This window comes from Triturus cristatus, chromosome 4_1 (assembly GCF_964204655.1).
Source record: "Triturus cristatus chromosome 4_1, aTriCri1.1, whole genome shotgun sequence".
NCBI lineage: Eukaryota > Metazoa > Chordata > Amphibia > Caudata > Salamandridae > Triturus > Triturus cristatus.
In genome coordinates, this window is record NC_140585.1 from 579578711 (window position 1) to 579605984 (window position 27274).

The 27274-nt window shown below is 43.6% G+C and overlaps 1 protein-coding gene across 2 annotated transcripts in view; it reads right to left on the reverse strand.

Annotated features, from left to right (window-relative positions):
- Nucleotides 1–27274, reverse strand: part of SEMA3D (semaphorin 3D) — a 375590-nt gene that overhangs the window by 197444 nt on the left and 150872 nt on the right. For both annotated transcript variants that reach the window (XM_085652905.1, XM_085652906.1), the window contains exons 5-7: nucleotides 22123–22242; nucleotides 21176–21269; nucleotides 1748–1876 (exon numbers count right to left, since the gene is read on the reverse strand). In XM_085652905.1, coding sequence (XP_085509031.1) covers nucleotides 1748–1876; nucleotides 21176–21269; nucleotides 22123–22242 — 343 coding nt within the window. The remainder of the gene's footprint in view (nucleotides 1–1747; nucleotides 1877–21175; nucleotides 21270–22122; nucleotides 22243–27274) is intronic.

A 27274-nucleotide genomic window follows, 5' to 3' on the forward strand; every position in this document is an offset into this window, starting at 1 on the left:
TCAGAGGATCATTGCCTCTGTGGTAATGAAAACGCTTCAGACTGTCTAATCACAAAGGGCCCAGTATGGTTAGAGGAGTAAGGAGAGGGAACGTACAACTAAACAATTTTACACACGCTTCATGCTGCAATAATTCCAACTATGGAAATTGGTAGATTTTGTTTCATGGAAAATCATATTGGTTTGGTAAGAACAGGTTATGTTCACTGTACTATTGAGCTGTAAAGCAACTTTAGATAACAGCATTCTGAGCTCCATTGTCAAGGTTTTAAAATCCTTTTATTCACTGATTTGATTTGGTAAAATGGAAAGTTGTTACCCACTGTTCAAAGGTCATAAAGAAGAGAGTTTAATTTCCACCTACTCATCTAAAGACATAAGCAAAGCAACACAATGGCAGTTGGTGGCCTCACCTGCATTCTCCCACCTCTTTAAAAGGAGGTGGAAGAATGCAGGTAGCTCATTGCCTTCAGTAGCTGCCCCATTTCCTCTCAGCCATGGGCCTCTCCTCTCCCATGATGACTGAGAAAAACATGCTGCATCTACAAGCTGTTCTTACAGCGTTGTTGTCATTGCTGTCGGGAGCTCTATGCTCACAATGTGATAGCAAACATCACACCTTTAGACTGGGTGAGGGTGGTGGGTTCCCAGAGGCCATTTTTTTTTATATATCTATGAAGGGCAAGTGAGGATTAATATTGAATGTGGTGTGGAAGGGTAGCAGGAAGCCAGGAACGTTTTTCTTATTTTGAAAGGGAGAGCAGGGGGATGTTGAGAGGGTGCTTGAAGGGTGACCGAACACAAGGTGTATCACTGGATCAGGGCTGGAACTGGTCAGGTCATGTTCTATACAGATCCTCTAGCCTACATATCTGTTTAATGCAGGGGTAGTTAATTGTGGGGGGGTGGGGTGGAGTTGAACATAAGCATACATGAAGAAAAGTGAATAATTGAGCTGCTTTTCACCTCAGAGTTTACTCTTGTTGCATATTTGTCACTCCCAATTCACTGGTGAAAAACATCCCATTATTCACTATTTCTAATCTATCATTCTATATAAATCATGAGGACTCCTCCGGACTCTCAGGATTTAGAGTTAATCTGCATTATGCCTTTAACCATCTTGATTCAAACATCCATAGCAGGCATGGGAGGTGACAAATGGAATGCAGGGCAGGTTTGTGTATGAAGAATATTTAGAAAATCTAATCCTATTGTACATTATATAAACATGTAATGTAAGATGTCTAACGCAAAACACACTGGCAAGAGTGCAGCAAAGCCTAAAGTCATTAGGATAGAAAGGCAGCCAAAGTCTCTGCCTCGCATATGCTCCATATGTTACATGGGAATGTATGGAATGAAAGTTAAACATTTATAACATAGTAGGGTAGCAGTCCAACAAAGTCACAGATGAATCAGTGCATTTCCACAATGGCAGTTTAACGTGCTTCACAGGCGGCCCTTTTTACATTACATTTGACATGATTACTTAGGATGGAATAAAACAATTAATACCAATGAATGAATGGTGAGGCATTGCTATTAAATGTTGAGTCAAAAGGAATTATTTAATATTGCTCTAAACTCTAAACTAAGAGAGCGTTCATTTGAAATCAGTCTGCATGGGGATTGTAAATGGCCTGGGCACCAACTGAGTTAGAACAAAGCAGAACAAGCGTACGAATGGTTTTCTTCAAAGCTGTGAACGTAAATGAGTTTGGAAATGACAGCCTTTCTCTCCTACCATTCAGCCAGTAATTATCCGATAGGTCTGTTCTAATGTAATGGTGATCATGGGGGAGTCCAGTCGAACGCGTGAACGCCGTGTCTTTACCGAGGAAATCCGAAGCCGTTCCAGCAAAGAGATGCCCATCTGTGAATACAAACAAGAAACACTGAGCACTGCATTCTGCGACCACATGTCAACATGTGTATGTACCTACAAACAGGTATTGCACTACGTGCCGCTTGCCCCAATCTATGCACATTATTTTGCTCCTGCATGGCTATTGTTAGTGTCAGCATATCTCTAATGCTACGGCCAATGGAGACTTAAACTGATCTCCCAAGGATTACCCAACTGCTTGTTCATCTGACAACATCAGTCTGTTCAGGTCCCACTTTGAGGTTGTGCTTTCTGTGTTTTTTATGCTAGTACAGCATGGTTGCCCAGGGCCGAGAGGGCTGTAATGGTTGCTAATGTCCCTCTTCCTAAGCCATAGGCCCGAGTCACATGCAAGGGTACAACGTTTTATAAAATTTAAAGCCAGAAGGCCTATAATGCTGTTAGAATATGCCACACACTGAAAGTAGACTGTTCTAAAATAAACAGGGAGACACACAAAGACAATCTTTGGAATGTTAGAGCAGAAGATCTATACCAGGAATCTTTGGTCCTGAGACACTTTAATGCCTGAAATGGAAACCTCAAAAATTCCAATGTACATATTTTCTGTGCTAAAAGAGCGTCTGTCGCCAGTGCTCTTCCACTTCCCTCTCCCGATTGAATGTCGTAATTGATGTCACTCTCGAACTAATGATAAGGTATTTCATTAGCGAAATGTGTAGTCCTACTACGGAGAAAAGACATCTTACGCTGCTTTGTCCTTTCCTGCTGAAACTTCTTTTGCATATATCGTCTGAGGTTATTTCTGATGTGGCAGCGCAGCAATCTTAGAGAACACTGCCTTAAACACAACAGGCAGCCTCTCTTCACAGTAACAACAGCACGATTCAAAGATGCGTATGCCATGACGACACATGAAGGTAATGCCGAGTGCCTGCTTGCTTAGCTGACAGACACGCAGTGACCACCATCCGTCCCTTGGTGAACCTCTGCTGACAGGAAAAACTCAGCACTCGACGCAGCCTTCAGCAGTTACTCCAATCTGCATTCCATCTACTGACTTCGGAAGTTACTTTCTCGAACAAGAATTTCACAACGAAATGTTTATGGGAGGCTTTGTCTGTTCAATGAGATTTCCAGTATTGGTCACATTTGTCACTTCCAAAGGGTGCATGTTCTATATCACCGAGGGGTTCAATCTCACGTTCACAAAGCAGGTTTATACAACTACTATGGAATGTTCCTACATCTTTAGGGAGAGTGTGTTCCCGTTCCTGGTAAACAAAGTAGTCTTATACTTTCAAATATTTACTTTTTCTCAAAAGGAAATCATTTAAATGGAGAGTACTGTTTATCAGGGTTCTAGAATATGTTTTTTTGGTACCAGAAACATTGTGACATTGAATGTTCAGTGTGACAGAGAATCTACCTGGATGGTTCTCAATCGGTCGACGAGCTTCTGATTCGGTAACCAGAAGTATCTGAAGCCATAAATCACATTTGCTGCTTAACTCAATTTTACTACCAAATCATTTAGTGCAAACACTCACTGGTGAGTATAGAGGACGCAATGCTGCTGTGCATTGTGAAAACCCCCAGAATAATGTTGATTCTAAACAAGAACTATCTGGGGTAGTGCTAATCCTGACCTCAGCGATTGCTACTTCATTTGCGCCCAATTAATAGAGTGTTATTGTAAGCATCTATTTATATAGGTTACCTTTTTTATCCATTTACTTGTGATGCTCTGGAAGAATCTGAAACCCAGGGGCCAATAATCAATAATTGTCGTGTGATCTAGAGGTCGGAGTTTTGTTTCTAGTCCCAGAAAAATAACAGAAACTAAAGAGGTATTTTGGTTCAGAGATATGAGACCATAACCATTAGACAAACAAGACCTAGTATGTGTCAGTGCACTTTACGTAGGACAGTGTTACAAATAGCATGGTACACCAGTGAACAGTGAATAAAAAGTGATAATGATGAACTTAATATTACTATGTATGTATATATTGATATATATATATATATATATGAAGAGGCACAGTGCAATATGCTACTTATTACCATTGTTCAGTGTAAGGAAATTAACATAGCATATATGCAGATATGCTACATATTACCATTACTGAGTGAGGGGAGGGCATGACGTATAAAAGGCGAAGTCTAGACTGGCTCATGATGCCCCTCCCATCTCTCCAAAATCTGCATATATGATTTACGCTGGTGCATTTTCATGTGCCTCTGTTTTACCAAAAGTTATTTAACTAAAACCGGGATGCAAGGGGTTACATCTGCGTAGTAAGGTAAAATTACATAGAAGTCCCCTACTGACCATTAGGAGAGGTGCTTTCCTATCTAAATATATTGTTACATGCAATCTGTAAGGCAATAAACAGTGTGTTTCCCAAGTCAATTGTACTCGAGCGTAGAAATAAACTTGACTCAAATTTGATCTTTGCTCTGTAGTAATGAATGTGTGGATGTGGGTTTATTAGTACACTTGCTCTAAATAGCACTGTTTGATAGATCAATAGATATGTAGAAACTTTCAAAAGCAAAAGTTCAGCCATTTCAACTCCTTACTGGAAAGTTTTGTGGTGATCACTTTTTTCCCCATGCAATTTCATTGGGAATTGTAGTCAATGATACAGAAAAAACAGCTCAACAGAATTACACCAAATGTGTCAGAAAGCTTGATATATGCACAGAAAGTGTGCCTTTTAGGTTTTGCCTGGACAGCTCATGCACTGTCTCTGTGAGACACGTTGTTTACATACAAACCCCCACCAGGGACGAGTCCTCCTCCCCCCTTGCCCACTTAACTGTCTCTATTTTGCCTGTACATAACACCATTGACATCGTGATTTGGTGCCTTAAATGTTTGCAGTTTTTTCAGACATAACATGGTTGTACATTTCCCAATTTCATTGGTCATTCATAGCATCCATGTTATTGTATACTTCCATTGTTCTTGTACATTCATTGTTATTATTTGCTCACAAATATTATAGTTTTCTGCGAGGTGCCTCTTTGGCCGGGCCTCTTTGCGGTTCCAGGCTTCAACTTGCTACCGAATGAAGTGGGTGAACTAAAACTAATTTTAATGGAACCTTTTATCACCATTTTTTACAGGTCACCAATGCTCACAATGGACTAAGTAATTAGCTTATAAAGTACGTTCTTTCTTTCCCCGTCTGTTGTTTTTTTTACAGGTTAACGACTACAAAGACCCATTGAGGCTTCATAACTACATGCAGTAATTTCTCCTGCAGTATTTTTCTTACACCTTACATTTATGACTATATAACACATCACTGTGAGTATAGGAAGGGATCCTTAAGGTCCTGAAGAAGAAGCTTGGGGAGCTTTGAAACATCTCGGCAGATATAGGAGGCATAGTTCATTGAGGCATACACACCTCCTCCCCCACCTTTTATTGATACCAGCTCTAAGGTATATTAAAGTTTTTAGACCATTGAGCCAGGTATTTTTTAATTCACTCTCCCATCCACTCCTGACCCTTCCTCTCACATCCCTACACAGCAAATAGTTGTCTCACAACAACAGTGCTCCCACGCAAACGTAGGTCGCAGCACGCCCCGTCACGTAGAGGGGCGGGAAGACCCCTATGATGAAGCATGACACCAAGGGCCCTTTTGGTGTGTGAGGGGTATTTAAACAACTAGTGTGTACTTTCCACCATTGTGGGGATACATACTTAATCTGGGAGGACCTGACGTCCGTAGGGACCTGCCTGGGCTGCAAGTGCCGTTCTGCTTGTTGGCCCCTCGCCTGCTCCTCAGGGTCCCTGCAGTGTGGCATTCCAAGGACCCATTGTGAGCATCTCATCTACTCAGCCTGTGGCTATGTGCTGTCATTAGCTCCTTCAGTGCCCCTGCCGTGAGGCACCCAAAGACACTGTGTGAGCCTTCCATCTACCTCTAGTAAATTTCTTCTCTTTTGTATATCTTTCCTAGGTTTCTTCTGCCTGACCTCTGCCTTGTGGCTGCTACGCCCACTTCCTTTGGTGTGGGTGGGTGGGATCCCTTAATATCCTTGCTGGGGGGTTGTCTCTTAACTCAAGGCCTCGCGCCCTTATTTAATCCCCCCAGCTGCTTGCCATCTCGCCCCCTGATTGTGGAGAGTGTTAGCTATCAAGGGGTGACCAATCCTGGTCTACCCTTCTTTCACGAGCTTCGCAACCGGGGAGGCGGGAGGGCTTCCCGCCTCCGGGCAGCGTTTGCCCCGGGCCCCCATGGGGTTCAGCTGCGCCTTCCCCGGCCTTGGTTTCAACCTCTCCCAGGGGTGAGTCCTCCTCCCCCTTGCCCACTGAACTGCATCCCTTTTACCTGTACATTACACCACTGACAACGTGATTTGGTGCCTTAAAAGGTCGCAGTTTATTCAGACATAACATGGTTGTACATGTCGCAATTTCATTGGTCAGTTATAGCATCCATGTTATTGTATACTTCCATTGTCCTTGTACATTCATTGTTGTTATTTGCTCTATAACATTATAGTTTTCTGTGAGGTGCATCTTTGGCCGGGCCTCTTTGCGGTTCCAGGCTTCAACTTGCTACCAAATGTGGTGGGTGTCCGTCAGGACCTGCCCGGGCTGCAAGTGCCATTCCGCTTGCCCTGGACCCTTTGTTGGCCCCTCACCTGCTCCTCAGGACCCCTACAGTGGGGCATCCCAAGGGCCCTGTGGGAGCGTCAAATCTACTCTGCCTGTGGCTGTGTGCCGTCATTAGCTCCCTCAGTGTTCCTGCCATGAGGCATCCCAAAGACACAGTGTGATCCTTCCATCTACCTCTAGTAAATTTCCTCTCTTTTGTATATCTTTCCCGGGTATCTTCCGCCACGCTACCTATGTTTTTTTGATCGGAGGAAGCTCCCCCTGCTCTCCCTTCCTTCCTTCCTCACGCAAAACCTATTGAGAAACCAGAAATCCATTGAATAATAGTTCTAAAGGGGGAGTTCACTGGCACCTACGCCCCACTGTCCTATTACGAATGATGATCCTGATTTCTAGGGACTGGGACCAGCTTTGTCATGCCTGAAAGTGCTGCCTCTGTTTGTTAGGCCACTTCATAGAGGGGATCTTGGTAACTGAGCTCCCCTAACTGGGAAGCGGCGTTTACTTAGCATGCATTACTTTGCATGCCGTTACTAAGCGGTCGTTAGTACGACCGCGTTGTTAGTTAGCATACCTTTACTTCGCAATTCGGAACTACGAATTGCTGTAAGGGGGGGAAGGTGTTGGATTTAAAATCCAACACCTTCCCTAGTGTCCGCATAGACTGGAGTTGGAATAGTAAATTATACTATTCCAACATCCAGCACCCCCTTACTGCAATTCGTAGTTCCGAATTGCGAAGTAAAGGTATGCTAAGTAACAACGCGGTCGTACTAACGACCGCGTAGTAACGGCATGCGAAGTAAACACATGCGAAGAAAAGTTATATATTCCCCCTAACTACCTGTCGGGTTGGTCCCTTTCACCTCCGCCATTTTTTCTTCAGCTTTGGGGGGTGCTGAACAACCTGAAACCCCCATGCTTGTAGCATCGTGGTGCCTACTGCCTGTGTCGGTGATGTAGTTTAACACGCAGGTGGTGACAATTGTTGGTGCATGCTGTAGAGCCTCCTCAATGCACTTCTCCCTTCTTCTGGTGTAGGGTGCCTGTGCATTCCCCACCCACATAACGAGCCAAGGCACTCAATTTGGGAATCCTGTGGTTGCTTGGGCACATCCCTTTGACATTGAATTGCAAAAAATACTAAATTAGTTTTAGGTCCTGCGGGCCCTTATCTGTCTTTAGCGCAGACTTCACAGCGTTATCTGTACTCCCTCTGTGCCAGGAGCGTAATGGTCCTGATTGGAGTTTCAATTCACCCTCTCTCATTATTCGGCCAATTATTATATTCTACTCGCCTGCACTAAAAAGTGGCTATGTTGCCCACAATATAGGTTACTCTGTGAATTACTCCTGCCTGAAGAGTCGGGATCGTAACGCTTCTGTCCTCCACTCCCCTCTGCAGCTGCGCGCAAACCCCCAACTCACTCTTGTTCCTCTTGGCTTCCGTGGGTGAATCCTTTAGAGCCAGGACTTGCCCAATATGCATCTGTGCGTACCTTCTAAACCCTTGTGCTGCAAATAATTGTCTTACATGCCTGAAGTGCAGTTCAACATCTTGTTATGTCGCTCTGTCCCCGTGAGGGAGCAGATTGCAATCTGTGAGAGGAACCAAATGACATATAGCAAAATCGGGCTGGAGCTGATCCAGATTGTGCTCTTTGACTGAGCTGATCCTCGAGCGGCGGTTTAGTACCATCTTCCACTGCAAGCATTCCCCGCTTGAGATTCTAGTAAATCGTGGGAGGTCAAGGCACAAGGAAGCTAGTGAATTTACTCACTGGTTGATTCCACTTTACTGTGCTATTTGCTGTACGCTCATTCGGTTTTTGTCAACCATGCCCTTGGTCAATCACGCAATGCCAATTTTAACCTGCGGAAGATGGTTTTCATACGAACATTTGCTCGGCCGCCCCAGCCTCCCTGGCCCTAGAATTGGTTTCACCCAACCCCCATGGGTCTCAATGCATGCCTTCTGAGGTTTCAAAACACTGTGATCAACGCTCGTCCAAGGGCAATGATCATAGACTTTAAAGGTTGGCACCGTGGGCGAATGCATTAACATTTTCCAATTCTTCGGTCGTCTATGTTCTCATTGATGCTAGAGGATGCAGCAATGATTGAAACCCACTGAAATACACAGCTTTCAGCTTCATCCACCCAGGGTTTCCTGGTCTGACAAAAGGTTGCTAAACTTCACTGGTAAACATGCTACATGAGCCGCCATGGTGCATTCCTTGTGGGTTTATGTTGCGTTGGACAATTCTGAACATCCCCCAGGGCAATGTGCAGCTATAGAGACACATAAACATAAAATCAAGCCTCATAAGACTTTACATGTGTCTCTCAATTCGGTTAAACAGTTATGGCAGCCTATGTGGGGACATTAGGAAGCCATCACTGAGTTTCAAAGCTGAATTCCATTTGGTCCGCAACTGATGATGTGTCACACATTCAGCACAGGCGTGATAAATCACACCGAGGTGTGACTAAAATGAATTTAATACTCTCTCCTGGGATATGTTGTGCTAAGCCCTCGGTATATGGAGGTGTACCAGTATGCTTAAACACATGCCTGTTGTACTCCGTTGTGTGCACGCTGAATAAAACAACGCAGTTTGTGACAATATATGTTTTAAAATAACCTTATGTATTCTTCTTCCCAAAGGAAAACGTAACTTGTTTACCTCTGTCTTATATATAATGCAGCATTCTGACTCTAAGGAGTTAAATTTAAAAGGCAAGTCTGAATGATTCGGTCTTTAGGAGTTTCCAGAATCTTAGGGATCTCATATGTGTGCCGGGCCTGCTTTAGCGCAGTTGGTGCCCGGTGCGACAATCTCCCTGCTACTCCCTCAAAGACCTCCTTCTCTACGGATTCCCTCCCTAGCACCTCCAACAGTGCCCCTCCTTTCTCCATAGCCACCTTCACACACGCATTGCATTTGCTTTCATTGTACTACACATACCAGTGTAGGGTGTCAGAGCCCTTTCCCTCACCTGCCCACTATCTTTTTTACCCAACTAATATAGTAGAAATAGGCTAAATACGGGCAGAAATGCGGTTATGCATGCAAATGCAACCTTCGCAACTATTGCGAGTGTGAGCATTTTACTGGCGCAAAAGAAGCTCGGCACGGCTCTTGTTGCTGTGGACTGCTAACTACCTTCATTAGCCCATGCATTCTGATTGGTCTTTGCTTCTGCGAAGTAACCAGGTCGTAACCCCATCTGTCTGTCAGAAAGCTGGCAGTACGGGCACAGCGTCCTCATCTCACAACTACCGCGGGTAAGCCATTTTGGATTTAGTCTTTGTTCTGTACAACCTTAGGAGGTTCGTCTTATTCCCCTGAATCTCATTACCCCCGCAGGCTGTGACTCCAAGTTGGCTACTAGGTCTGCCATCTACATCTATGTTGGTGGCCTCTGCCTGAGACCTTGATTTCCCAGATAAACTCACGGTGCTCTTGCCTGCGCACTGGCCAACTGTTTAGTGCAACACTCTCGTGTATCATGCACACAGACTCGTTTGTCTTGTATTGCCATAATTGAGACCTGCTGCGGTGGTTTTTGTCGAAGACACTGCATTGGCTAATCAGGCTGTCCTGCCCACATGGATGCATATTATACATCAGGGAAGATACTCAGGTTGACTCGGGCTCATCACTGAACCAGAACATTATGGCAGTGGTATTGCATGCGCCCTTAGATACCGTAAGTTAGAGTAAACCACTGGGAACAATCATCCCAAGCTCAAGTACCTCCTGCCACGTGCCACACATCAAACGTAAACCTAACACATTTTAAGGCAAGACTCCACATTCAACCTAATGCTCACGCATTATAGCGCCTCTTGTCCTTCACTGTTAAGGCTGAAGGATTATACTATAGTAAAGCGCAGTCGGAACAAAGCTCCCAGTGGCAGTGCTGCTCACAGCTTGGGGGGGGGGGGGGGGGAGGGCTGTCTTATCTGCAGCAATACCTCCCCCCACAGCGTTGTCATTCCCCTGTGCATGATAGGAGCACCATCGATTGTTGGCTTAGTATAGCCCAATCTCTCTATTCGTAGGCCTAGAGAACACTTCTTCCACAGCCAAATGAACATTTTTCCACTGGAGCACGTCTTGCTTATCAAATTGTACCAGGTTTTAATCTTCACTAGACAAGAGACCCAGATTTCCAGACAGGTTTTTAAATTGTTCTGAAACATACATGCTTGAAGAGCGAACATCTCACTTGTTATATGGCCAGACTGCTCTCTGAAGCTAACTATTGTTTCAGTTTCCTATTGCCATCAGCACATATGACCGTCCTGTGTGTGCCCTGGGAAGCCCTGATTAAAATATCCTGACCTAGAGAGGGGTTCTATTGTCACAAGAGGACTCGAAAATTGCCCAGTGGTGTAAAAGAATGCTGTGGGCTCACCTGACTGGTGTTTGACTGCTGGGAAACATACACGTTTTAAGAGCGAACATCTCACTTGTTATGCAGCCAGATTGCTTGCTGAAGCTAAACTATCGTTGGTCAGCAGATGATGCTCTCTTCATTTTAATGCTCACTTGTGAGCGGGAATTTCATATCGTTTCTATTAATGTTTACACTCGTTTTTAGGTCTCGCTGAGCCAGCGCATGCACTGCTCCGAGACATTTAGTATCGGGGTTTTCAAAGTGCTGCCACAGCAGGCTTTTGGTGGCCTAGCGCTTGCGTTCACGCGTGCGTGCACACGCGCAGCCGCCATCTACCTCCCTTCCAGCGCTTCCCGACTGACCGAGCTTAGCCGCGTATGATTCCCAATGAAGCTCCCGCAGGTGCACATCACCGTCCTATCTCCTCAATTATAATATACGTTTTTCTGTTGTGATATAATGAATTGATGGATCTTTCATGATTTATGATGTCACTTAGCACTTATTATCGAAAGACATACAATCTTTAATTATTTATGCAACTTCAGTGATTGTTTTTGAGTGATTACTTGGTGGTTTTTGCTAATTGAGTTCTCAATAGCAATCTTGAGCGCTACCTGCTTTTGTCATATTGCACTCAGGCTTTCCATCTATTACTGTTAATTAAATCCTGACCCTACTCCCCACTAAAGAGCCTCTCACTCTCACAGACTCTCACAGACACTCTCTCACAGATACTCTCTCACAGACTCACTCTCACAGACACTCTCACACAGACTCACTCTCACAGACTCACTCTCACACACTCTCTCATAGACACTCTCTCACAGACTAACTCTCACAGACACTCTCTCACAGACACTCTCTCACAGACACTCTCTCACAGACTCACTCTCACAGACACTCACAGACACTCTCATAGACACTCTCACAGACACTCTCTCACAGACACACTCTCACAAACACTCTCACAGACACACTCTCACAGACACACTCACATTCTCTCAGACTCTCTCTCACAGAATCTCTCAAAGACTCACTCTCACAGACTAACTCTCAGACTCTCTCACAGACTCTCTCATAGACACTCTCTCACAGACACTCTCTCACAGACACTCTCTCACATACTCTCACACTCTCACAGACACTCTCTCACAGACACTTTCTCACAGACACTCTCGCCCCAGACACTCTTACACAGACACTCTTTCACAGACACTCTCACAGACACTCTCACACTCTCACTCTCTTGCAGACTCTCTCACAGACTCTTTCTCACAGACTCTCTCACAGACACTCTCTCATAGACTCTCTCTCACAGACTCTCTCTCACACTCTCTCACAGACACTCTCTCACAGACAATCTCATACACTCTCTCACAGACACTCTCTCACAGACACTCTCTCACAGACTCTCTCTCACAGACTCTCACAGACACACTCTCACAGGCTCTCACAGACTTTCTCTCACAGACTCTCTCACAGACACTCTCTCACAGACACTCTCTCACAGACTCTCTCTCACAGACACACTCTCTCAGACTCTCTCTCACAGACTCTCTCTCACAGACTCTCTCTCACAGACTCTCTCTCACAGACACTCTCACAGGCACTCTCTCAAAGACATGCTCACTGACTCTCTCACAGACACTCTCACAGACAGACTCTCACCAACACTCTCACAAACTATCACAGACACGCACTCACAGACACTCTCTCACAGACACTCTCTCACAGACACACTCTCAAAGACACTCTCACAGACACTCACACACTCTCACAGACACTCTCTCACAGACACTCTCTCATAGACACTCTCTCACAGACTCTCACAGACTCTCTCTCACACTCTCTCACAGACACTCTCTCACAGACACTCTCACAGACACTCTCTCACAGATGCTCTCTCAAAGACACTCTCTCACAGACACTCTGTCACAGACACTCACAGACAGACTCTCACAGACACTCTCTCACAGACTCTCACAGACACTCTCTCACAGACTCTCACAGACATTCTCTCACAGACACTCTCTCACAGACACTCTCACAGACACTCTCTCACAGATGCTCTCTCAAAGACACTCTCTCACAGACACTCTGTCACAGACACTCACAGACAGACTCTCACAGACACTCTCTCACAGACTCTCACAGACACTCTCTCACAGACTCTCACAGACATTCTCTCACAGACACTCTCACAGACTTTCTCTCACAGACACTCTCACAGACTCTCTCTCACAGACTCACAGACACTCTCACGGACTATCACATACGCTCTCTCACAGACTCACTCTCACAGACACTCTTTCAGAGACACTCTCACAGACACTCTCACAGACTCTTTCTCACAGACTCTCTCTCTCAGTCTCTCTCTCTCAGATTCTCTCTCGCAGACTCTCTCTCACAGACTCCCTCTCACAGACACTTTCTCACAGACACTCTCTCACAGACACCCTCTCACAGACTCTTAGACACTCTCTCACAGACTCTCACAGACACTCTCTCACTCTCTCACAGACTCTCACAGACACTCTCTCACAGATACTCTCTCAGACTCTCACAGACACTCTCACACTCTCTCACAGACACTCTCACACAGACACTCGCTCACAGACACTCTCTCACAGACACTCTCTCACAGACACTCTCTCACAGACACTCACTCACAGACTCTCACAGATATTCTCTCACAGACTCTCAGACACTCTCTCACAGACACTCACAGACTCTCTCACAGACACTCTCTCTCAGACTCTCACAGACACTCTCTCAGAGTCTCACAGACACTCTCACAGACTCTCACAGACACTCTCTCACAGACTCTCACAGACACACTCACAGACTCTCACAGACACTCTCTCACAGACACTCTCTCACAGACACTCTCTCGCACTCTCACAGACACCCTCTGACGGACTCACTCTCACAGATTTATTTTCACAGACTCACTCTCTCAGACGCACTCTACCACTCTCTCTCACTGAGTGACTCACTCTCACTCACTCACTCACTCTCTCTCACTGACTGACTCTCTCTCACTGACTGACTCTCTCTCACGGACTCTCTTACAAACTCTTTCTCACGGACTCTCTCACTGACTCTCTCTCACTAACTGACTCTCTCACTGACTGACTCTCTCTCACTGACTGTCTCTCTCTCACTGACTGACTCTCTCTCACTGACTGACTCTCTCTCACTGACTGACTCTTTTCACTGACTGACACTCTCTCTCACTGACTGACTGACTCTTGCTAAAACACTGACTCTCGCTAAAAGACTGACTCTCGCTTAAAGATTGACTCTCGCTTAAAGACTGACTCACTCTCACTGACTGACTATCTCATTGACTCTTTCACTCACTGACTGACTCACTCTCTCACTCTCATTCACTCTCACAGACTGACTCTCATTCTCACTGACTGACTCTCTCACTCTCTCACTGACTGACTAACTCTCTCACTCTCACTGACTGACTGACTCTCTCACTCACTCTCACTGACTGACTGACTGACCTTCACCCTCCTGGTATTTATGCCCCCTATAACAAAAAAAACACAACAAGTAACCATTGGGACAGGCAAATACAAGTTGCCAGCATTGGAAGGACAAAAAAACTCAAGACATTATTTTTAATACTTTCTTAATATGGTCGTTTAGTTGTACATAATGCTTTTTTGGTCATATCTAAGGTAACAAAAATGCTTCTGACACTTCTTTATTATAACTTTTCAGCATGCTGCAAACTTCTGTACAGCACAGCTTAAAGACATAGGTAAAGTCAATATCTCTGGCTAAACACTTATAAGTTCCCAAAGGCGAGACCTATTGGCTATGCCAATGCTTGTTATTTTTATGGAAGTATTCTGAATATGGTGGAGAGATTGAGCGAGCACCATCAATTGTTGGCATAGCCATGTCTCCCTGCTCGTCTGTGGGGAGTGCTCCTGTGAGAGCATTTCAGGTTGCATTTTTATGGCTCGCCCAACCTCGCAATTACTCGGAGCCATACCTCTTGGGTTATAAGCTCTGGGGGCTCATTTAAACATTTGAATGAGATGGCTGCATCTCTTTTCAGTAAATTGAAGTGGCTGTAAACAAATTTAGCACAGCCCTGTTTCTTACCCCCTTTGTCTTATTCCCATAATGGCTACTGGGGCACCGCCGCCCGCACCGACCTTCATCCTCTCGGGGGCACTGCCGCCCGCACCGACCACCGCATGGTTCGTGACCTGCCTGGCTGGCCCACATGTGCTCCAGCCGCTTTTTCAATGGCTCTGGGCACCTCCTGTACTTAAATCGCGCAAAGCCTTCCAGTCGCCCGAGTCGAGTTTTCATGTTCCTTTCGTCTGGGAGCAGACATGGCAGGAGTTTGCAAATTGCTCCCACCATGTGAAAGTAAACACAGATATCCCTACCTGCACCAGCGAGGGTAGGGAGACTGCTATGTCCTGGGGGTGAGGTCCACAGGCTATAGCCTGAGCCAGTCCTGGGGGAATCTTCCCCAGAGCCATTCAGGGGCTGCATGGCCCCTTACACTTTGCAGTTGTGGCCAGGACCCAGGGGGATGGGGTCCCCAGGCCAAAATTGAAAAATCAGGCCTAGGAGGTTGGTGTATTCCCACCTTGCAACAATGTGTTTTTTTTTTTTAACCTTTTTTCTTAGGACTCGTGCCGAGTCCAGAGTCCTAAGATGCCTGCCACCACTTCCTGGCTGAAATGGTTACAGCAAATAAGATCTCATTTTGAGATCTGTCGGAGGATTCACATCTTTAGATATACATAAAGCTTTTTTCTTTAATAACTCTGAAACTACTGAACATATTTACACTACACTACAAAAAGCACTCTTTCTGGTCCAAGATCTAACTGCTGCCAAATTTGGTGTAGTTCCGTTCAGCGGTTTGGGCTGTAGTCAAGTCTAAAATCCCTACAGGAAATTGCATGAGGAAAAGGATGGATGAGTCAGTGGACGTGTGCGTGGTTGAATGGATCTGTGAACGGGTATGTGAGGGGTTGTATGGGTGTATGAGAGGTTCTATGGTGGTGTGAGTGTGTGAGTGGTTCTGAGGATGTTGTCATCAGTGATGTCATTTGAGATGTCAAGTAATGTCACTGACCATGTCATGAGTGATGCATTATGTGAGGTCATAAGCAGTGCATTGCGGGGGTGTAAGTTATAGTTAGCTCAGGTAACTATAACTGTAGAATTTCTATGATTTTGTATGTGTGAAATATGAGCCTAACTATAAAGTTCCTGTAACATTTGTTTTTTTGGGGGTTTTTTTGTTTAAAAAAAAAATAATTTAATTGAACCACAGTATCAATGAAGAAACCATACAATAGAAGAAGGAGAACAACATAATAATAATAATAGTAGGGGTAGAATTGGTACATTACAAATAGTTCACCACATGTAGACAGAATAGAAAGATAAGGAAAAAAACAAACACAGAACATAAACTCACAAAAGATACTACCCTCCAATGTAGTCAATCATGGCTTTCCACATAGCAAGACCAAATTTGCGCCTGCTGGGTTTTTTGACAGAGTATAGACTAACTTCCAAATTAAAGATATTATAAAACTTGGCTCGCCACATTTCGAATGGGGGTGCCTCAGCCTGCAGCCAAGAGGCAGCTATACAAAGTCGTGCTACTGCTGTCGCAATAAAAATTAAATAACGAAATCTGAACAAAGGTTGATCATCATTTAGTTCCTCCCCGTCCCTAATAACATCATGGTGGCAGATATTCGGACCGGGTTTCCAATGACTGCTGACAAAAATCTTTCAATATGGCCCAAAAACTGACAAAGCTTGGAGCATGCAAAAAATATATGTACAATGTCAGCATTGTCTGTCCTGCAGCGAAAACATTTCCCGTCGTTCAAACTATTCCCTGTCCTACCCCATTTCAACATTATAGCGGGAGTATGGTAGAGGTTAAAAACCATTTTATAATGCTGCGCCTGCAAAGACGCAGCGAGACAGACTTTCCGAGCGATTTTAATGGAGCTTTCCACGGAGCTCAAATTAGCTCCCAAAGCATCTCTCCACCTAACGTTGACTTTAACAAGGTCATCAGCCCTACTTGCTAACATTATTTGATATAAAGACCCTATCCTTTCCTCACAACTGATAGCATCAACTATTCTGTAAGGGGTTAAAGCTGAGGCATGCTTATTTAGAAAATCACGGATCTGTAAGAACTTAAAAAACTGGGTGTTCGGTATTTTATATTTATCCCTTAGATTAGAAAAAGGAGTACACACCCCATCTGATGAAAAAAAGTCCCCCAGCTGTATAATACCTTTCATTCTCCATTCCAAAACAATTTGGGCTATTTTAGAATGTCTAGTTGTGGATGCAAGATTTACTATATGCACAGTTTATGGTTCGAATCTGGACGAAGCTTTGGTTTTGGAATATTTGAACGGCGAGCTTGCATTATGGCACACACCATTAATTTTATGTGGGGACCTGAATATTAATCTGTCGGGTAATATCTTACAATCAGGGATGCAGGATTATAAGAGCAGAAAGGCCAAAGTTTTTAAAGCATTAAGCCATCTGCTTATCGACCATTGGCTAATAGATGTCTGTGCTATTTTACATATTCAAGAACCAGGATTTACTTTTTTTTCATCCCCCCCATAATAAGTTGGTACGATTAGATTATTTTTTACATCTCTAGCGTGGGCTTCTGACTCTACGATCCAGGTCTATCCTAGGGTTACGTCTGATCATACTCCAGTGGTGATCAGTATTCCTAAAATGGTGACCCCTAAGACCTCCAAAGTTTTCACTATGGATAGGAAACTTTTACTTGACCCTACATTTGTCAACCACATGAAGGGCTGGATACAAGATTTTTTTCAAATAAACAGGCAATCTGTGTCATGTGATATGGTCTGGGACGCGTTCAAAGCCTGTCTTAGAGGCAAAGTGCTCAGTTATGGTCTCTTTGTACAAAAACAGGCTAAGGGTGGGTGCTATTTTGGAAAAATATAGTCAACTCAAATTTGCTGAAGAAAGGCTGTCCTGTGATATAACAGCGGGTATTGATTTAACTGAGGTTCTAGATAAGCTTGCGCAATGTAAATCGAATATAAATCTCACATGGTCCCAAGAAATTGCATATAAATACCAGGTTTACAAGAAACAATGTTATGAATATGGGAAGCTACAGGCAGGTGCCTTGCCCAGAAGATTAGATCCAGAGAAGCCCAGCAAAGAATTCAAGCTATTAAAAACAGTGGAGATTCAATGGTGCATGATCCACAAGAAATTTTGAAGGTTTTTGACGCCTTCTATTCGGATCTGTACAATGAGCAAGGGCCAGCTGATCTCCCTCTAGATTTAGGACTTCCCTCTCTGCCATGGAAACAGTTGGGATGTGAGGACACTGAGATTTTAAATAGTCCTTTCACTAGTGACGAGCTGGAACAAGCCCTGAATATTATGGTCGGTGGCAAGGCCGCTGGTCCTGATAAACTTCCTATCGAAGTGTATAATTTTTTTTTTCAGTACCTTAAGGAAGACATGCTTGCTACGTTTCAAGCAGCTCGTTTGGGTGTCGCCCCTCGGACCTGGAGGGAGGCTAATATAATTATTTTTAAGAAGAAGGACAAGCCTGCGGATCTCCCCGGGTCATATCATCCAATCTCGCTGGTCAATTGTGATGGTAAGTTTTACGCAAAAATGCTCGCTAATAGGTTGGCGAAGGTCATCTCTCCCCTGGTTTCGATAAGGCAACATGGCTTTATTCCGGGACGGGGGACGGTTAATCATATAAGCCGAGTCGTGACCCTCCTCGACATCGCGCAGGCCGAGTCTAAGACTCTAGGAATTGTCCTGCTCGATGCCGAGAAGGCATTCGACCGCGTGGCCTGGAACTTCCTATGGGGGGGTTCTTCAACGCATGGGATTTGGCCAGGGGTTCGTCCGGGCTTTGAAGGTTCTGTATCAGTTGCCCACTGCCAAGATCTGCACAATGGGATATAGCTCCAAGGATATCTTGATATCCAGAGGTACGCGACAGGGGTGCCCGTGTTCTCCGCTCCTGTTTGCCCTATATATTAACCCTTTTATTAATATGTTAGACCTAAGCCACCATATTCCTCCCTTTATGGTGTATCATGAGCATTGTTCAGTATTGGCGTATGCCTACGACATCGCGGTCTTAACAGCTGACCCAGATTCGGCTCTGCCTGAAATAGAAAATTTAGCTGGTAAATTTGTCAGGCTATAATTTAAATACTACCAAAACCCAAATTGTCTGTACAGACCGTACTCTGGTCAGTGACGATAGAGTAGTTGAGGAAGCTACTTATCTGGGCATTAAAATCAGACCATGCCTAAACGAACTAGTTCAGGTTAATTGGGACCTTATTATGTGCAAAACCAAGGCTGCATTGGAGAGTTGGGAGAGCCTGCACCTTTCCTTAGTTGGGAGATCCAATTTCTTGAAAATGGTGGTTTTACCTAGGGTGATGTATTTTTTTAGAGCGGTCCCCTTAGGGATACCTAAACCTCAGATTCAATATCTTCAATCATTTTGTGCTAGGTATCTCTGGGCTCCTGGGAAACCTCGGAGAGCAGCTCGATTTATGACTCTTCCATTGGACAGGGGCGGCTGGGCTGTACCAGATTTTCTTCTCTACCATCTAGCCTGTCTGTTGGTTAATATGCGTATTTTATTGTCTGGGGAAGAAATTAGCAACCCGGCAGAGGCACCTTCTATCTACCAGATGGTTCTTGGCTCTGAAACATATAATTCTCTGTTTCGTAGGCTTGATGGTAGCTATTATAAAAGGACTCGCTTTATAATCCTTGGGGCTGCTTTTGGGGTATGGATTACTGTCAGAATTTTTTTTCATATTCCTAGGGTATCTTTTTATACACCATTGTCAGCGGACCTAATACTGCCATCTATATTTTGGGAACCTTTGGTTTTTTCAGTGAAATTTTAAGGCTTTCTTTAATTCTATTTCCTAACTATAATGTCTATGTAACCTTTGTTTTTTTTAAGTGAAAATATATACATATATATATATGCAGAGAACTCCATCTAGTACTTCCAACTAGACCTGGAAAGACGAACACGGACCCAGAAGCTTCGTGCAGGGTTCTTTATTTCATCAAAACACCACGCAGCACCGCCATGACGTATATATATATATATATTCACAGAGAAAAAAACAAAGGTTACAGGAACGTTATAGTTAGGTTCAGATTTTACAAACACAAAACCATAGAAATTCAGCAGTTATAGTTATCTTAAGTAACTATAACTTGTGCCCTAACATAACTATAACTCCTGCCCCTGCCATGCACAGTTTTCTCATCAATAATTGACTGCAAATGTTGCAGTGATATTATAAGTGATGTCATAGAAGATGTCATGAGTAGTGGTGGCTACTCCACTGTGGCGGAGGAGCATCGCCTCACTGCTTTTAAGCAGTGCGAACCAAAAACATAAAATGATAATAACTTTGCGTTTTTATCATTTCATGCTGCATCTTGCTGCTTTGCGAGTGGGTGGGCGTGGCTGCTCTACTCTTGGAGTAGGGCAGAGGAGGAGTGGTTTGCCCAGTGCTAAGTGTGCAACGACTGTTTGTTCTGCCTTCTCGGGCCGCCCAAATCATTCATGAGCACTTTCCCCATTCTCCATGCAGGCTGTAATGCAGCCTGCATGCCCCGGAAAGGTAAGTTTATCTTTTATTAATATTTTTTCATTCTATTTTCAACATGTGTGAGCCCCCGCATGAGCCCCCTCGTGCCCGCCGTGCCACCCACGAGCTATGCCGACCACCACTGGTCAGGAGTTATGTAATATGTGGGGTATTAGTAGTGCATGGCGAGGGCGTGAGTTATAGTTACCTTAGGGCAAGGAAGTCCTAATTGTGAATAAAAAGAATCTTCTTTGACTGATAGAGACACATAAATGTTGTAAGTCTTTTTTAGACAAGGTTTCGAGTAGCACCTTTTCTTCTTTAAGTTTTCCAATAGTGTTTCAAGATATTGGAATACTTAAAGAAGAAAAGGTGCTGCTCGACCTTTGAATAAAAAATATTTATAACATTTCTGTGTCTCTATCACTTTTTGGCACTCCATATATTGGTTTATAGCTTTTTAGTGCGTATTAAAAAAATTAAAAAAAGCTTTACATTGCTGGGTGCCTTACAGGAAATCATAGTTTTCAATTATGTGTAAAGCAAACACAGAATGGACACCAACTCTAAACTTACCAGTCAGTATAAGACCGGTCTTACCTGTCATGACTGAAGTAAACGGTGGCTGCGGATCAAAGGGGCATTTCAGGCGGCCAGACTCCAAGTTGTGTGTGTCCAGCCGGAAAACAGTTTCCTGTGAATAAACGAGTTTGTTTTCAGATGGAAGATGTCTGCTGAGCCTGTTAACAGTGGCTTTCCCTTCACATCACCACTGTTCTTGCAAATGCCTGTATGGAATCTATGCCTCCTTACTGGTGAATATCCAGGTTCAAATTCCAAACAGCAGATCATCGTTGTCAATGTGCTAGCTCTACTGTTTCCGGAAGATGACAGTGGCCATGAATATCGGGTGTTGTCTTATGATTATTGAATTTAGAACATAAGTTAGAAAATATCTTAGCACATATAACTATAAACGACATGTTTTTCTTTAGAATGAAAAAAGTGTTCAGCAAATAAATGCGAATCTGCTCTATCTTGGATCACAACGTGTTGTTTTTAAACATGCAAGTTGTGTTCCCAGGCTGAGAGCTCTACACGCCCCTGGTCCATTAACCTCTGACAAAGGTACAAAGAGTCTCTTGGCAGGGCCCATAGAAAGGAAACAGGTCTCCCATCCTTCCTGGAAGGTGCAGCGCGCAGCATTGATGGCCACAGAAAACAGCCAAGGGCAGGAAGACGAAGGAGGAACTGGGGTTACAAACCTGTTAAAATCAAACATCTGGACTAAACGTATTTATCACATAATAAATCTTTTCTAAACCTTTTCCATCCATCTTTTTATATTAACTATTACTTGGCTGAGGGCTTGGCGCTTGAAAGTGTTGCGTCTATGGGCGTCAGAGCCTGGGCGCGCATATTTAAATGCCTTGTGAACCTAAACAGCTTTTCTTTTGTTTATAGGACGTGGTGGCGGCTCGCTTTGGGTGACACAATCTCTCTTTCTTTCCATGCCTTTCTAATGTGAGAAACATGTTTAGAATTACCTCTTTGTGCGTTCCCAGTTCGACGTAACCGCAGAGCGGGTGGAACGCCCCGGTGCCGCAGGCGTACGCGTGGGTCTTGTTGAAATGCTGAAGAACTTTGATGAAATTCGCACACTCTGTCTACAGTGAAAACAGCATTTAAGAAATGATCCGAAAGAAAGAGTACACCAAATAATCATGCTCTTTAAAATATGCATTTTATTCATATAGCGAACTATTCAAATAATCTGCATCTTCTTATGTGAATCTGTATGATTTTTCATTTTCAGACAACATGATGCCTACTGCATTCAAGCACTGATAACATTTTTGGAAGCATAAACGAAATATTCTCCTTCTACAGCAGGAGGACATACTTGTACAGTACATATAATGTATCCCTGGTTTCACTCTCGTTTGATGAATGGCCAGACTGACCCACACATAGTGACTGATTAGTTGAGATCCGTACCAAGGTAAATATATTAAATCTGTTTTCTAATGGGGCGTGTGCTAAACCACGCATGACAAGTTATTATGAAAAAAAAATGTCTTTCAATAGTTGGAGAACTTTATCACAATTAGAATTTGAAAATAAGAAATATAAATCTTAATGTAGCTTGATGCAATGAATTTCAACATTATACTTAGGGTGAAAACAGTCTACATACATAACATATAGTCTACACCAATGAGTGCTCTGGCTGTGTATATATAGTGTTTGGCAATGTAAATGTTTTTCAAACATGAAAAATGTTCAACAAAGGGCGTGCCTTGCCAGTTCCACGCTCAGCCTAGTGGGTGGCAGCGCAGATGTCGGCCTGCTATAGGTTAACCTCATCTTGAGTGATGGTTTTGTGACTGCGCTGGCACAATGCATACTTGCAACGGGCATTCCAGGGAATGCGTGAGTGGAACCTTCATGTGGTGGGATTATTCGCACCAGTTTACGATGTCTGACTAGATTTTCATCCCTCTTCCATTACACCAATGTTTGGATTGTATGTTAAACATTTCAATCTAAATTTATTATTACACTGCCTGTTCCCTTAAATGAACTTGTGTTTTTGTTCACTGATTAAACGACCGTCTAAATGTTATGCTCTTGAAGTCAATTTAAATGTTCTTTAAAAGAGAAGAACGTTTTTTAAAAGAAATAAATACCATAAACATTATAAGACTGTTAAACATCAACAGACATATTTAACAAGCATTAGAAAGCATAGGAGAATGGAAGCAGGCATCGGAAAGGGGTGGAGGGTGCACACCAGGGCACAGGGTACAGGGTACATAATAATGGCCATGAAGGAACAAGGGGCGTAAACCACGGAGATGCAACATAGTGCGAAAGTAAGGGGGCGTTGAAGCGTGGGGGGGGAGCAGAGGGGAATTGGTGGCAGGGAGGTGCAGGGGAGAGGATGGCTCACCAGGCATGGAAGCATAGGGCTAGAAAGGGAAGCATGGCTAAGGAGGCAGGGTGAGGCAGACGTCACACCATCATCCTGCGCCTCTAAACATGCTTCCCTCTCTCTCACTGGCCATGTGACTCACATGGCCAAGGAGGTCTAATGTAGTATGAAGAGGAAGGCAGATACAGTGACGGCACTGAATGATAGCGCCACCAGGCCACTGCGGATTAGGATCATCACAGGTATTGGGACCTGGGGAACATGAAGGGTAGCACTGGTAGGACAGAAGCTAGGAGGCATGGTACTCCAAAACTCATAATTGTGCCAAATTTTGGTGAATCAGATATTTTTATGACAGGTTCAATGTAATAGACTTTCCAGTCTAGCCCTTTAAGTTGAGGGAGGAGCACGTCTGTACTAGTGGAGCGCATGCTCTAGCTGTGACATCAGAGCTAGGGCCATTTGCTGGGTGTATTTTTGAAGATGCTCGTGCCACAATACAGAAATTCCTATTGCAGGGTACATCTTCAGTGATGCACGGCAGCTAACAAAGGGAAATCAACATGCACATTAAATGTGGAGGCAGACACCTTCACCATGTGTTCTCTAATCCTATCTGGCATCTTCGAAAGTGCTGAAGAAGCAATGAGCATCAGCCTCAAGGAACGTCTACCGTCAGCATCATCAGTTGCAGGAACCTCCGCTAGGCTGCAAACAGACTTTCGAATGCTGCTGGGCATTGCTGTCATGTAATATGTGCTGGGTAACGAGCTGCTGCCAATCAACCATGGTACTATTTCCAATGTGGCCAATAGAGCGGCCTATTGAGGTTTGATGTGAGGGATTCCAGATTTTGCGGGGAGAAATGTCAGGTGAGCACCTCAATGACATAATGATGGTCCAATGAAAGTTTGTGGCACTTGGCACATTCAAGCCACAGGTGATGCTTGTATCAGGAACGAGGTGGGGACTGCTTGCAGTGGGTGGTAATTGTGTCTACCATCTTGTCTAGGACTTGTAAGTTCCTATATTGACCAGAGTCTTGTCTGGCATATGGTATCACTAATTCACTTGTTTTCCACTATTGTTGTCGTCTAGCACTAGTCGAAAATGACAAAATCAGCAAGAATGATATTTGGCAGCTGAATGTGACAGTTGTAAGCGTTTATGCTTTGATTTTCATTCACAATGCAATGAAACAAACCTGGGGCCCAATTGAAAGCAATCAGATATAAAAGACAAACATTTTGCATTTAACATTCTGGGTATATGCATGGTGAGTATCTTTTGTATCTTTGCCAGTGTAATTGCATATCTCCTCAATACAATTTTACTTTTGAATCTCAGAAAAAAAATAAAAGACACTAAACCATGAGGGTATTTTGTGAATGTTTGTGAAGCTTCTATCCTACTGACTTATGCTTACAATGTCTCTTCTGTTATGTCTTTAATATGTAAAATTTTACTTTGAAAACAAAACTTTTCATATTGTTATTTGACTGAATTCCTCTCTGCTAAGTAAATGTTGAATACAGAATACGGGTGGGGGGCGCAGGGGTGTCGGGAGGTCAATTTCTCTTCTCTTTGCATCTAGTTGTACTAAAACCACCTTTGTAACTTGTTAGGCCCCACTTTCTTCTTAGCATGCCAAATTCACTCTAAGATGGCAATTTAGAAACATTAAATCAAGAAGTTAATTTCCTTCCCTCTACTGTATCATTTAAGTCTTTAGTGATGTCTCAATGCAATCCAATCCTCATTATTCATGTACTCTGACATATTTAATAAATATACTCCAAAAGAAGGGTGCATAGTCAATCTCTTCTAATCCTTCACGGGCAGATATTTATGGACTTTAGGCTAATCTTGGGCAGTATTCATTAAAATTATCACACAAATATCTTATCATATACTAAGTATAATACAGGTGAACTAAGACCTCAACATTTAGCCATATAAAGCAAATTCCACTTGACAGAATTGTGAAGGCACTGTGCAAAACCTAAAAACTCAACAACAACAAAAATATTTAGCTTGAGCTGCTTTTCGGTCATGTACTGAAGCTGAGCAAACAATTTCATTGAAAACCTTGAAATCAATATCTGAAATTCATGTATTGTCAGAAGTCTTCAAATTGCTGTTCAATATGTCTCAACATGCAAGTTCTATTTATGGAGACTTGAAAGAAAGCCCTAGAGCTTTGTTCCTCATTAATGGACCCTTGTCAATGGCATACTTTTAGTGAGAATTATGCACTTCTTGTGCTTTCGATCAAGGTAACTTTGGAATATCTGAGGCTCTCCTGTTCTACTGGATATTAGCAGAGGATTCAGAGTAATAAACAATGGATGGGTAGGTGGATGGATGGATGAATTACATGTATACAGTACTCACAGATACCATATCTTGGGGCTGATCTTCCTATTGCCCCTTGTGCCCAACATGTGCTTCTCTGTATGGCAGTGTGATATGGATGGGGTGCACTAACAGCAGTCTGCCCCAGTTGATAGTCACTTAAAAAGAAGATGTCCCCCTTTTTACCTGTAGAAGGTGGCTGGGGTGCTTACTAGATGAAGGTGTGGACACAGCTAAAGATAATAGAAAACAATGACAAAAGTGTTACTGACTGCTGGGGATCCAAATCCATCCCTCCGATCACTACAACTTCTAGGACTCTTATATGTAAGGTGAATGAGGTGAAAATATGGGGTTAAAAGGACAAGATATGCCAGATATTTGAGGATTTGAGCCATATATTCAAACCTGTTGAAGCTCTCCACCTTTTATAACCTAATGTAGAATGACAACATTTAGTATTTTGTAAGTAAATATATATTCCTTGATATACAGAAAATTCAAAAAACGCTTATTTATCGTCAGTAAATATAAGTCTAGGGGGGAGATTTACTAAGATTTTGCACTGTGTTTACATCATAAAAGTGATGTGAAATGGTGCAAAATCTTTTTTTCCTAATTAACCTTCTAGCGATGAACTTGTTTAGTGCTGGAATTAACGTAAAAGTAATGCGATGCAGTGCAAATACGCTGCTTCGTATTACTTTGCGCCATGGGGGCGTACCAAGGGTAGTGCTTGGTTGTTCCCATGAAACTACCCAACGGTTCTCACGCAAAACCCAATTTACTAAAAACAGTAGATTGGGTTTAGTGTGAGAAAACTGCGCCCTTTTCAACTAGGAGCAAGGAAGCAGAAATGTTTTAATTTCTCCTCCCTTTTCCAACTTTGCATCATGCCTAGTATGGTATTTTGCACAGGAAGGTTAGCCTTCCTGTAGAATACCTATGCTAGAGTCACACACACACCCTAGTGCTACTGTGCTAAGGCGTGTGCATGGCACACGGCAGCTGAAATCGGCGCAGGCGCAAGGGAAAGGTGAGGAGAGAGCCAAATCTTTTAAAATATGTCACTCTCCTGCTTCCTCTCTGTCGCGCAATGCAGCGCAGCCTCGTGGGGGGCTGCGCTGCGTTGCGTGGAGATTCCGTAAATCTACCCCTATGTGTTAACTTTCTCGTCTGCTTTTAGATGTGAATTTGATGAGATGCAGACGTATGCTCTGCAGTAATGCAAAAAGCAGAATGAAATGTGGAAGTCATATGCATGTATTATAGCACTGACATATCTCTATAACTTGCTGGCATATTACAACCGGTCAGAAAAAAGATACGTACTTTACAACATAGTGTTACTGATGACCTAATGAGTGTCTACAGTGTCACAAGTTCACTTGAGACCATACTTGCGCACT